The sequence below is a fragment of the Trachypithecus francoisi genome, unplaced genomic scaffold (assembly GCF_009764315.1).
Source record: "Trachypithecus francoisi isolate TF-2019V2 unplaced genomic scaffold, Tfra_2.0 Lachesis_group15, whole genome shotgun sequence".
NCBI lineage: Eukaryota > Metazoa > Chordata > Mammalia > Primates > Cercopithecidae > Trachypithecus > Trachypithecus francoisi.
In genome coordinates, this window is record NW_022681460.1 from 114873669 (window position 1) to 114886485 (window position 12817).

General features: G+C 48.3%; 1 protein-coding gene across 5 annotated transcripts in view; it reads left to right on the forward strand.

Annotated features, from left to right (window-relative positions):
• The window catches only part of LUC7L (LUC7 like), a 49238-nt gene that overhangs the window by 27035 nt on the left and 9386 nt on the right, over positions 1–12817 (forward strand). For all 5 annotated transcript variants that reach the window (XM_033236446.1, XM_033236445.1, XM_033236443.1 and 2 more), the window contains 2 exons: positions 1145–1288; positions 10232–10408. In XM_033236446.1, the coding sequence (XP_033092337.1) occupies positions 1145–1288; positions 10232–10408 (321 nt within the window). The remainder of the gene's footprint in view (positions 1–1144; positions 1289–10231; positions 10409–12817) is intronic.

Genomic DNA, 12817 nt, shown 5'->3' on the forward strand with positions numbered 1-12817 from the left:
GATGACAGAGTGAGACCCTGCCTCAAAAAAAAAATCATTGTGGGTTTTTTTCTCTCTCTTTTTTTTTGTTTTTTGAGACAGAGTCTTGCTCTGTTGCCCAGGCTGGAGTGCAGTGTCCCGATCTTGGCTCACTACCAGCTCCGCCTCCCAGGTTTATGCCATTCTCCTGCCTTAGCACCCCAAGTAGCTGGGACTACAGGCGCCCACCACCACACCCGGCTAATTTGTTGTATTTTTAGTAGAGACGGGGTTTCACCGTGTTAGCCAGGATGGTCTCTATCTCCTGACCTCGTGATCCGCCCGCCTCATTTTCCCAAAGTGCTGGGATTACAGGCATGAGCCACCATGCCCAGCCATCTTTTTTTTTTTTTTTTTTTTTTTTTAAATAGAGGTGGAGTCTCTGTTGCCCAGGCTGATCTGGAACTCTTGGCCTTAAGCAGTCCTCCCACTTTGTTCTCCCGAAGTGCTGGGTTTATAGGTGTGAGCCAGCATGCCCGGCCTCTGCATGTTGTTTTAAACTTTAATATCTTCACGTAAAACTGGAAAGAACTGGTAAGGAAATGGACATACTGTGGTACATCCATATCATAGAATGAAAAAGGAGGTAGATTTATATGTAATTAGCTTGAGTGCCAGTTACATCACTCTTCTGTTTTTCTCTTCAGTGGAACTAAGTCTCTCCTTCTTTTTTCTTTTCAGTGTTGTAAAAGCATTTCTTAGGATTTATGCAATTGCTAATTTGACCAAAGCTGCTGTTTTGTTTCAGAAGGTAAATCCTAGTAGTTAGGAATTTTGCTAATAGCTTAAATCTGTACACTTAAATCTAGACATTTTATTAGCCATACCTTGAAGAAAAAGTCGTAAAGAGAGACAGCCTAGACAATGACCAATCTGTGGTGATCCTTGGAACCATGTTGGAAGTGACATGGGTGCTCCTGGTGTCATTGGAACACAGCACACAGGATTCGTGTGTGGTTAGTCTCAATGCTGGCAGTAAGGATGCCTTCATTGTTAAGTGTGAATCTTTAGCTCTTCCATGTGTTTTCAGTAGAACAGACTGGAGATGGAGCAGGAGAAACCCTTGTTGTCTTTGCATTCACTTTCATTTTTAGATGTCTGCTTACCTCGTTCTTTCTCCTCACAGGCAGAAAAAGTACATGAGTTAAATGAAGAAATAGGAAAACTCCTTGCTAAAGCCGAACAGCTAGGGGCTGAAGGTAATGTGGATGAATCCCAGAAGATTCTTATGGAAGTGGAAAAAGTGCGTGCGAAGAAAAAAGAAGCTGAGGTTGGTGAGAGAAATGTCTTAGGGAAAGAGAAATCTTAGTAATTTGGCAGAGATGACCATTTAAATTAATTTAGCCCATGCTTGCTTGCAGTTTTAAAAAAATTTGTAAACTTTGGGCTGGGCACAGTGGCTCATGCCTGTAATCCCAGCACTCTGGGAGGCTGAGGTGGGTGGATCACGAGGTCGGGAGATCGAGACCATCCTGGCTAACACGGTGAAACCCCATCTCTACTAAAAAATACAAAAAAAAAAAAAAAAAACTAGCTGGGCGAGATGGCGGGCGCCTGTAGTCCCAGCTCCCGGGGAGGCTGAGGCAGGAGAATGGCATGAACCGGGGAGGCGGAGCTTGCAGTGAGCTGAGATCGCACCACTGCACTCCAGCCTGGGCGACAGAGCAATACTCTGTCTCAAAAAAAAAAAAAACATTATAAACTTTGTTTTTTCAAGCAGTTTTAGCTTCATGGCTAAATTGAGAGGAAAGTACAGAGATTCTCCATGTATCCCCTCCTCAGACAGCCTCCTCCATTCCCAGTATCCACCCACAGTCAGTGGGTCTACATTGACTTGTCATTATCACCCAAAGTCTGTAGGCTATGGTGAATGGTGTCATGTAGAGTCTGTAAATGTTTGCATGTAGCTTTTTTTCTTTTTTTCTATTTATTTATTTATTTAGAGATGGAGTCTCGCTCTGCTGCCCAGGCTGGAGTGCAGTGGCGCGATCTCGGCTCACTGCAAGCTCCACCTCCCGAGTTAACACCATTCTCCTGCTTCAGTCTCCTGAGTAGCTGGGACTACAGGTGCCCGCCACCACAGCTGGCTAATTTTTTTGTATTTTTAGTAGAGACGGGGTTTCACTGTGTTAGCCAGGATGGTCTCAATCTCTTGACCTCGTGATCCACCTGCCTTGGCCTCCCAGACTGCTGGGATTACAGGAGTGAGCCACCACGCCAGGCCCATGGCTAAGTTTTTTGTTTTTTTTTTTTGGCATTTTTAGTAGAGATGAGATTTCACCATGTTGGCCAAGCTGGTCTCAAACTTCTGACCTCAGGTGGTCCATCTGCCTCGGCCTCCCAGAGTGCTGGAATCATAGGCGTGAGCCACTTTCCCAGGCCATTTGATACCTTTTATGAGTCTTGTAATTTTCCTCATAGTGAAGATCTTATACATACTTTGTTAGATTTCTACCTAAGTATTTCACTCTTGGGAGTGCTGGTATAAATGGTAATTTGTTTTTGGTTTTTGTTTTTGTGTTTTTTTGAGATGGAGTCTCATTCATTCATACAGGCTGGAGTGCAGTGGTGTGATCTTGGCTCACTGCTACCTCCGCCTCCCGAGTTCAGGCGATTCTGCTGCCTCAGCCTCCCAAGTAGCTGGGACTATAGGCGCTTGCCACCATGCCTGGCTCATTTTTTGTGTTATTAGTAGAGATGGGATTTAACCGTGTTAGCCAGGATGGCCTTCATCTCCTGACCTCATGATCCACCCGCCTCGGACTCCCAAAGTGCTGGGAGTACAGGCGTGAGCCACCGCGCCCGGCCTTCCCCGCCCCTGCCTCGAGATGGTCTCACTTTCTCACCCAGTCTGAGTGCAGTGGTGCGATCTTGGCTTACTGCAGCCTCGATCTCCTGGGCTCATTTGATTCTCCCGCTTCATCTCTTCAAATAGGACTACAGGTGCATGCCACAGGCCTCCCTTTTCCGCCCCCCCACCCCCGAGATGGTCTTACTTTCTCACCCAGGCTGGAGTGCAGTGGCACATCTTGGCTCATTGCAGGCTTGATCTCTTGGACTCATTTGATCCTCCCACCTCAGCCCTTCAAGTAGCTAGGACTGAAGGCGTGTGCCACAAAGCACAGCTAATTTTTTGTATTTTTTGGAGAGACGGGGTTTCGCCATGTGGTCAAGGCTAGTCTCAAATTGCTGGGCTAAAGCGATCTGCCCACCTCAGCCTCCCAAAGTGCTAGGATTAGAGGCAAGAGCCACCATGCCTGGCCTCTTGTAATGCCTTTATCTGGTTTTGGTGTTATGGTAACGTTGTCCCCATAGAAGGAGTTAGGAAATATTCTCTCTGCTTTTCTGGAAGAGATTGTAAAGAATTGGCATGATTTCTTCCCTAATGCTTTGGTAGAATTCACCAGTAAACCCATCTGGACCTGACGCTTTCTGTCTTGGAAGGTTATTAATGTATAGATCCATTCAGATCATCTATTTCTTCTTGTGTAAGTTTTGGCAGATTGTGTCTTTCAACATTATTATTATTTTTTTTACACAGTTTCTCACTCTGTTGCCCAGGCTGGAGCGCAGTGATGTGTAGTCGGCTGGCTGCAACCTCTACCTTCTGGGTTCAAGCAGTTCTCCTGCCTCAGCCTCCCTAGTAGCTGGGATTACAGGCATGCTCCACCACGCCTGGCTAATTTTTGTATTTTTAGTAGAGAAGACGGGGTTTCACCATGTTGGTCAGGCTGGTCTCAAACTCCTGACCTCAAGTGATCCACCTACCTCAGCCTCCCAAAGTACTGGGATTACAGGCCCCTGTCTGTCTTTCAAGGGATTGGTCCATTTCGTCTAGTTTATCACTTTTGTGGGCATAGAGTTGTTGTTTTTAAGAGTTATTTATATTATTCCTTTAAAGTGCATGGATCCGTAATGATGTCCTGTTTTTCATTTCTGATATCAGTACAGTCATGTCTTTCTTAATGACAAGGAGTAAATATTCTGAGAAGTGTGTTCCATGGTTTCATCATTGTGAGCACATTATAGAGTTACACATACCTAGGTGGTATAGCCGTGTGGGCTGTACGGTAGAGCCTGTTGCTCCTAGACCACACCTGTACAGCTTGTTACTGTACTGTATACTGTAGGCAGTTGCAACACAATGGTAAATATTTGCATATGTAAACATAGAAAAGGTACAGTACAAATACAGTATAAAAGATGAAAAATAACACTTGATATAGTTTGGACGTGTGGCATGTCCAAATCTCATGTTGAAATGTGACCTCCAGTGTTGGAGGTGGGGTCTAGTGGGAGGTGTTTGGGTCGTGGGGGTGGTTCCCTCGTCAATGGCTTGGTACCCCCGTGGGATAATGAGTTCACCTGAGAGCTGATTGTTTAAAGGAGCCTAGGTCCTTCTCTCTCTCTCTCTCTCTCTCTCTCCTTCTTTTGCCATGTGATATGCTGACTCCCCTTTTGCTGCCTTCTGCCCAGAGTAAAAGCTTACAGAGGGTGGGTGTGGTGGCTCATGCCTGTAATCTCAACACTTTGGAAGGTTGAGGCAGGAGGATTGCTTGAGTCCAGGAGTTTGAGACCAGCCTAGGCAACCTAGGGTTACTGCATCTTTACAAAGAAGTTAAAAATTTGGCCGGGCACGGTTGCTCATGCCTGTAATCCCAGCACCTTGGGAGGCCAAGGTAGGTGCATCACCTGAGGTCAGGAGTTCGAGATGCCGTTTAGTGAAACCGCGTTTCTACTAAAAATACAAAAATTAGGTAGGTGTGGTGGCGGGCACCTGTAATCCCAGCTACTTGGGAGGCTGAAGTAGGACAATCCCTTGAACCGGAAAGCGAACGGAGATGCACCATTGCACTCCAACCTGGGTGACAGAGCAAGACTCTGTGTCAGAAAAGCCGGGTGCGGTGGCTCACGCCTGTATCCCAGCACTTCGGGAGGCCAAGGCAGGTGGATCACAAGGTCAGGAGATCGAGACCATCCTGGCTAACACGGTGAAACCCCGTCTCTACTAAAAGAAAGATACAAAAAATTAGCCAGGTATGGTGGCAGGCGCCTGTGGTCTCAGCTGCTCAGGAGGCTGAGGCAAGAGAATGGTGTGAACCCAGGAGGTGGAGCTTGCAATGAGGGGAGATCATGCCACTGCACTCCAGCCTGGGTCACAGAGTGAGCCTCCATCTCAAAAAAAACAAAAACAAAAACAAAAACAACCAGATGTGGTGGTGGGCGCCTGTAATCCCAGCTACTGGGGAGGCTGAGGGAGGAGGATCTCTTGCACCTGGGAGGGGAGGGGAGAGGTTGCAGTGAGCGGAGATCACACCACTGCACTCCAGCCTGGGCGACGACAGAGTGAGACTCCGTCTCACCAAAAAAAAAAAAAGTTATCCAGGGCCGAACCGGGCGTGGTGGTTCATGCCTGTAACCCCAGCACTTTGAGAGGGCAATGTGGGTGGATCACTTGAGGTCAGAAATTTGAGACCAGTTTGGCCAACATGGTGAAACCCTGTCTCTACTAAAAATACAAAAATTAGCCAGGCTTGGTGGCCATTGGGTGGATGTGCAGGACCCTGGCAGCACTGATATCTGTGGTGTTTTGGCACCTCTGGCATCTTTTGTGCTCCCAGTAGCAGGTGGGGTGTTTGGTAGTTTTAAAGCTGCTTTTCTGCCCTTTGAGTGACTTTTCCTGGTTTCCACATTGAGGGTTTTATCACTTTTTTGTTTCTTTTTTTTAAGTAGGGTCTCACTGTGTCACCTAGGCTGGAGTTGAGTGGCATGATCATGACTCGGTGCAGCCTCGACCTTCTGGGCTCAAGTGATCCTCCCACCTCAGCCTCCTGCTTAGCTGGGAGTATGGGTATGCACCACCATGCCTGGTTAGTTTTTGGAATTTTTGTAGAGGCGGATCACCTGAGGTCACGAGTTCGAGACCAGCCTGGCCAACATGGTGAAACCCCGTCTCTACCAAAAATACAGAAATTAGCTGGGCGTGGTGGCACATTCCTGTAATCCCCGTTACTTGGGAGGCTGAGGCAGAGAATGGTGTGAACCCAGGAGGTGGAGCTTGCAATGAGGGGAGATCATGCCACTGCACTCCAGCCTGGGTCACAGAGTGAGCCTCCATCTCAAAAAAAACAAAAACAAAAACAAAAACAACCAGATGTGGTGGTGGGCGCCTGTAATCCCAGCTACTGGGGAGGCTGAGGAGGAGGATCTCTTGCACCTGGGAGGGGAGGGGAGAGGTTGCAGTGAGCGGAGATCACACCACTGCACTCCAGCCTGGGCGACGACAGAGTGAGACTCCGTCTCACCAAAAAAAAAAAAAGTTATCCAGGGCCGAACCGGGCGTGGTGGTTCATGCCTGTAACCCCAGCACTTTGAGAGGGCAATGTGGGTGGATCACTTGAGGTCAGAAATTTGAGACCAGTTTGGCCAACATGGTGAAACCCTGTCTCTACTAAAAATACAAAAATTAGCCAGGCTTGGTGGCCATTGGGTGGATGTGCAGGACCCTGGCAGCACTGATATCTGTGGTGTTTTGGCACCTCTGGCATCTTTTGTGCTCCAGTAGCAGGTGGGGTGTTTGGTAGTTTTAAAGCTGCTTTTCTGCCCTTTGAGTGACTTTTCCTGGTTTCCACATTGAGGGTTTTATCACTTTTTTGTTTCTTTTTTTTAAGTAGGGTCTCACTGTGTCACCTAGGCTGGAGTTGAGTGGCATGATCATGACTCGGTGCAGCCTCGACCTTCTGGGCTCAAGTGATCCTCCCACCTCAGCCTCCTGCTTAGCTGGGAGTATGGGTATGCACCACCATGCTGGTTAGTTTTTGGAATTTTTGTAGAGGCGGATCACCTGAGGTCACGAGTTCGAGACCAGCCTGGCCAACATGGTGAAACCCTGTCTCTACTAAAAATACAAAAATTAGCCAGGCTTGGTGGCCATTGGGTGGATGTGCAGGACCCTGGCAGCACTGATATCTGTGGTGTTTTGGCACCTCTGGCATCTTTTGTGCTCCCAGTAGCAGGTGGGGTGTTTGGTAGTTTTAAAGCTGCTTTTCTGCCCTTTGAGTGACTTTTCCTGGTTTCCACATTGAGGGTTTTATCACTTTTTTGTTTCTTTTTTTTAAGTAGGGTCTCACTGTGTCACCTAGGCTGGAGTTGAGTGGCATGATCATGACTCGGTGCAGCCTCGACCTTCTGGGCTCAAGTGATCCTCCCACCTCAGCCTCCTGCTTAGCTGGGAGTATGGGTATGCACCACCATGCCTGGTTAGTTTTTGGAATTTTTGTAGAGGCGGATCACCTGAGGTCACGAGTTCGAGACCAGCCTGGCCAACATGGTGAAACCCTGTCTCTACTAAAAATACAAAAATTAGCCAGGCTTGGTGGCCATTGGGTGGATGTGCAGGACCCTGGCAGCACTGATATCTGTGGTGTTTTGGCACCTCTGGCATCTTTTGTGCTCCCAGTAGCAGGTGGGGTGTTTGGTAGTTTTAAAGCTGCTTTTCTGCCCTTTGAGTGACTTTTCCTGGTTTCCACATTGAGGGTTTTATCACTTTTTTGTTTCTTTTTTTTAAGTAGGGTCTCACTGTGTCACCTAGGCTGGAGTTGAGTGGCATGATCATGACTCGGTGCAGCCTCGACCTTCTGGGCTCAAGTGATCCTCCCACCTCAGCCTCCTGCTTAGCTGGGAGTATGGGTATGCACCACCATGCCTGGTTAGTTTTTGGAATTTTTGTAGAGGCGGATCACCTGAGGTCACGAGTTCGAGACCAGCCTGGCCAACATGGTGAAACCCCCGTCTCTACCAAAAATACAGAAATTAGCTGGGCGTGGTGGCACATTCCTGTAATCCCCGTTACTTGGGAGGCTGAGGCAGGAGAATCGCTTGAAGCCGGGAGGCGGAGGTTGCTGTGAGCAAGATCGTACCACTGCCCTCCAGCCTGGGCGACGAGTGAAATTCCATCTTAATAAAAAAAAAAAGTTACGTAAATGGCATACAGTATGTAACTTTTTGGGATTGACTTTTTTTACTCAACATACTTAGAATTTGGCCGGGTGTGGTGGCTCAAGCCTGTAATCCCAGCACTTTGGGAGGCCAAGACGGGTGCATCACGAGGTCAGGAGATCGAGACCATCCTGGCTAACACGGTGAAACCCCATCTCTACTAAAAAATGAAAAAAATTAGCCGGGCGAGGTGGCAGGCACCTGTAGTCCCAGCTACTCGGGAGGCTGAGGCAGGAGAATGGCGTAAACCCGGGAGGCGGAGCTTGCAGTGAGCTGAGATCCGGCCACTGCACTCCAGCCTGGGCGACAGAGCGAGACTCCATCTCAAAAAAAACAAAACAAAACAAAACAAAAAAAACATACTTAGAATTTATTTTGAAAGATGTTAGAGAGTGGCATTAAAGGTTTCAAAACTATAGAAGGGGACAGAGTAATATTATGAATATTTGTGTGCCACAATGTTGTTTTTGCTTCAGGTTTTTTTTTTAAGCTGTGCAGCATATACTATAATGGAAATTTAAGTTCTTGCTCTTTCCTTGTCTACTTTTTTGTTTGTTTGAGACAGAGTCTCACTCTGTTGCCCAGGCTGGAGTGCTGTGGTGCGATCTCAGCTCACTGCATCCTCTGACTCCCGCAATTCTCTGCCTCAGCCTCCCGAGTAGTTGGGATTGCAGGTGCCAGCGACCATGCCCGGCTAATTTTTTTGTATTTTTAATAGAGACGGGGTTTCATCATCTCTGCCAGGCTGGTCTTGAACTCCAGCCTTGTGATCCACCTGCCTTGGCCTCCCAAAGTGCTGGGATTACAGGCATGAGCCACTGTGCCCAACCTGTTTTTTTAAGATTAGAGAGAGGGTCTTGCTGTCATCCAGGGTCGCCCAGGCTGAAGTGTAGTGGTGCAATCACAGGTCACTGCCCCTTCGACCCCCTGGGCTCAAGTAGTCCTCCCGAATCAGTCTCTTGAGTAGGTGGGACTATAGGCGCATGCCACCACATCGGGCTAATTATTTTTTTATTTTTAGAGACTGGATCTTGCTGTGTTGCTTAGCATGGTCTCAAACTCCTGGGCTCAAGTGATCCTCCTGCTTCACTCTCCCAAAGTGCTGAGATTATGGGCGTGAGTCACTGCATCAGGCCTGGAATACGATTTTTTTTTTTCTTTTTGGAGTTTTCCTCTGTCCTCCAGGTTGGAGTGCAGTGGCATGATCTCAGCTCACTGCAACTTCCACCTCCTAGGCTCAAGCGATTTGTGCCTTAGCCTCCCCAGTAGCTGGAATTCCGGTGCCTGTCACCATGCCTGGCTAATTTTTGTATTTTTTTTTTTTTTTTTTTTTATGAGACAGAGTCTCGCTCTGTCACCCAGGCTGGAGTGCAGTGGCCAGATCTCAGCTCACTGCAAGCTCCGCCTCCCGGGTTCACGCCATTCTGCTGCCTCAGCCTCCCGAGTAGCTGGGACTACAGGCGCCGCCACCTCGCCCGGCTAGTTTTTTGTATTTTTAGTAGAGACAGGGTTTCACCGTGTTAGCCAGGATGGTCTCGATCTCCTGACCTCGTGATCCGCCCTTCTCGGCCTCCCAAAGTGCTGGGATTACAGGCTTGAGCCACCGCGCCCGGCCAATTTTTGTATTTTTAATAGAGACAGGGTTTTGCTTTATTGGCCAGACTCATCTTGAACTCCTAGCCTGAAGTGATCCATCCGCCTTAGCCTCCCGGAGTGCTGGGATTACAGGGGTGGGTCACTGAGCCTCACCTGTTAGCACAGTTTTTTTTTTAATTTTTTATTTTTATTTTAGACAGAGTCTTGCTCTATTGCCAGGCTGGAGTGCACTGCAACCTCTGCTTCCCAGGATCAAGTGACTCTCCTGCCTCAGCCTCCTGAGTAGCTGGGGACTACAGGCATGTGCCACCACGCCCAGCTAATTTTTGTATTTTTAGTAGAGACAGGGTTTCACGATGTTGACCAGGATGGTCTTGATCTCTTGACCTCGTGTTCCACCCGCCTTGGCCTCGCGAAGTACTGGGACCGTGCCTGGCCACATTTTTTAAATAGTGAAAATTGAGTTCGTTATAAATATCTGAAGTTTTGTTTGTGTTTTTTTTTAATATTTGTTTAAAAGTCACCTGTATCATCTTATCAAATATTTTCATTTTGGAGATTGAATTTGTGGTGGCAGTTCTGTATATCTCACTTTTATTTCTCCATTTTCCTTCTCCAGGAAGAATACAGAAATTCCATGCCTGCATCCAGTTTTCAGCAGCAAAAACTGCGTGTGTGCGAGGTCTGTTCAGCATACCTTGGTCTCCATGACAATGACCGTCGCCTGGCAGACCACTTCGGTGGCAAGTTACACTTGGGGTTCATTCAGATCCGAGAGAAACTTGATCAGTTGAGGGTATGTTCATGTGTTTCTGGAGAAAGCTGAGGAGTCTTGGGGTGTCTTCACATTTCTTTAATTTTTAAAAACCTTATGTTTTGGCTGGGCATGGTAGTTCATGGCTGTAATCCCAGCACTTTAGGATGCCAAGGTGGGCGGATCACCTGAGTTCAGGAGCTCGAGACCAGACTGACCAACATGGTGAAACCCCGTCTCTACCAAAAATACAAAAATTGGCCGGGCGTGTTGGTGTGTGCCTGAAATCCCAGCTACTCAGGAGGCTGGGGCAGGAGAATTGCTTAAACCCGGTAGGCGGAGGTTGCAGTAAGCCGAGATCATGCCATTGCACTCCACCCTGGGCGACAGTGAGACTCCGTTTCAAAAAAAAAAGAAACCTTATGTTCTGATCTCGAAGAACTTGAGTTTTATATTGAAATACTCAGATTTCATTACTTGGGTTCACACAAGAGACATGATAGCTCAGAGTCCAAAGGAGCCTTGGAGATTTATTCTGGACCCTGTTGTTAAGGGAAGAAAATGGCAGAGCCTATTCCCAGGGTACATACAGTTCATTGTGTACCTCTGAAATAACTTCCTTTTGGCGATGAGAAAGAATCTGTGTGGTTGGTCAAGACAGAATGTCACATATCCTGGCTTCTTGCCTGTGAGCCACCTCAGAAGGGCAACGTGAGGATGGGGTTTTTCTGGTAGCATTGTACCGTATCTCTGTTCCTTCCTCAAGGCTCTAAGACATTTAAAAACTTTTTTTGTTGTTGTTTTTTTTTTGAGACGGAGTCTCACTCTGTTGCCCAGGCTGGAGTGCAGTGGCACGATCTTGGCTCACTGCAAGCTCCGGCCCCCAGGTTCACGTCATTTTCCTGCCTCAGCCTCCTGAGTAGCTGGGACTACAGGTACCCGCCACCATGCCTGGCTAATTTTTGTTGTTGTTGTATTTTTAGTAGAGACAGGGTTTCACCGTGTTAGCCAGGATGGTCGCGATCTCCTGACCTTGTGATCCTCCTGCCTTGGCCTGCCAAAGTGCTGGGGTCACAGGCGTGAGCCACCGTGCCCGGCCGACATTTAAAAAGTTTAAGTACAGGCCGGGCGCGGTGGCTCAAGCCTGTAATCCCAGCACTTTGGGAGGCCGAGACGGGCGGATCACGAGGTCAAGAGATCGAGACCATCCTGGCTAACACAGTGAAACCCCGTCTCTACTAAAAATACAAAAACTAGCCGGGCGAGGTGGCGGGCGCCTGTAGTCCCAGCTACTCGGGAGGCTGAGGCAGGAGAATGGCGTAAACCCGGGAGGCGGAGCTTGCAGTGAGCTGAGATCCGGCCACTGCACTCCAGTCCAGGCGACAGAGCGAGACTCTGCCTCAAAAAAAAAAAAAAAAAAAGTTTAAGTACAAAATGCTAAGAAGGAAGGTTGGACGTGCTTCCACTGCTTTGAATTGTCTTCCTTCACACTGATGGAGCTCCCCCTTACCGCGTATTCGGACGTCAGAATAGGGTGGTGGGAAATTCGCCAGCCTTCCCTCATATACCTGAAATGTAGTGGAGGGACAGACATGTCGCTGACTGCAGAACGCTGCAGTGACCATGGCCAAGGGCCTTGTGTGCCCCAGGAAGGAGCTGCTCACTCAGGCAGCATATGGCAGGCGGTGCGCCTGAGGAGGGTGCCATAGGTGGTTGTGTGAACCGGGGACCTTGATGGGAGCTGGTGTAGCAGTGAGGCTTTTCTCGGCCACTGATCTTGAAACATTTTGCTTCCGTGTTCCCGAGAGAATTTTGAAAAGCAGTGTACTCTGTCACATTTTTAAGTTGTAATTTTTCTTTATAAGTTTATAGGTATAAAAGACGTAAAAATAAGGCTGGGTGCGGTGGCTCATGCCTGTAATCCCAGCACTTTGGGAGGCCGAGGCCGGTGGATCATGAGGTCAGGAGTTCAAGACCAGCTTGGCCAACATAGTGAACCCCCGTCTCTACTAAAAATACAAAAATTACCTGGGCGTGGTAGCGGGTTCCTGAAATCTCAGCTACTCGGGAGGGTGAGGCAGGAGAATCGCTTGACCTGGGAGTCGGAGGTAGCAGTGAGCTGGGATCGCGCCACTGCACTCCAGCCTGGGAGACAGAGCAAGACTCTGTCTCAAAAAAAAAAAAAAAGTCTGGACGCAGTGGCTCAGCCTGTAATCCCAGCACTTTGGGAGGCTGAGGCGGGTGGATCATGAGGTCAGGAGATTGAGACCATCCTGGCTAACAAGGTGAAACCCTGTCTCTACTAAAAATAAAAAAAATTAGCCAGGTGTAGGCCGGGTGCGGTGGCTCACACCTGTAATCCCAGGTTTGGGAGGCCGAGGCGGGTGGATCACGAGGTCAGGAGATTGAGACTATCCTGGCTAACAAGGTGAAACCGCATCTCTACTAAAA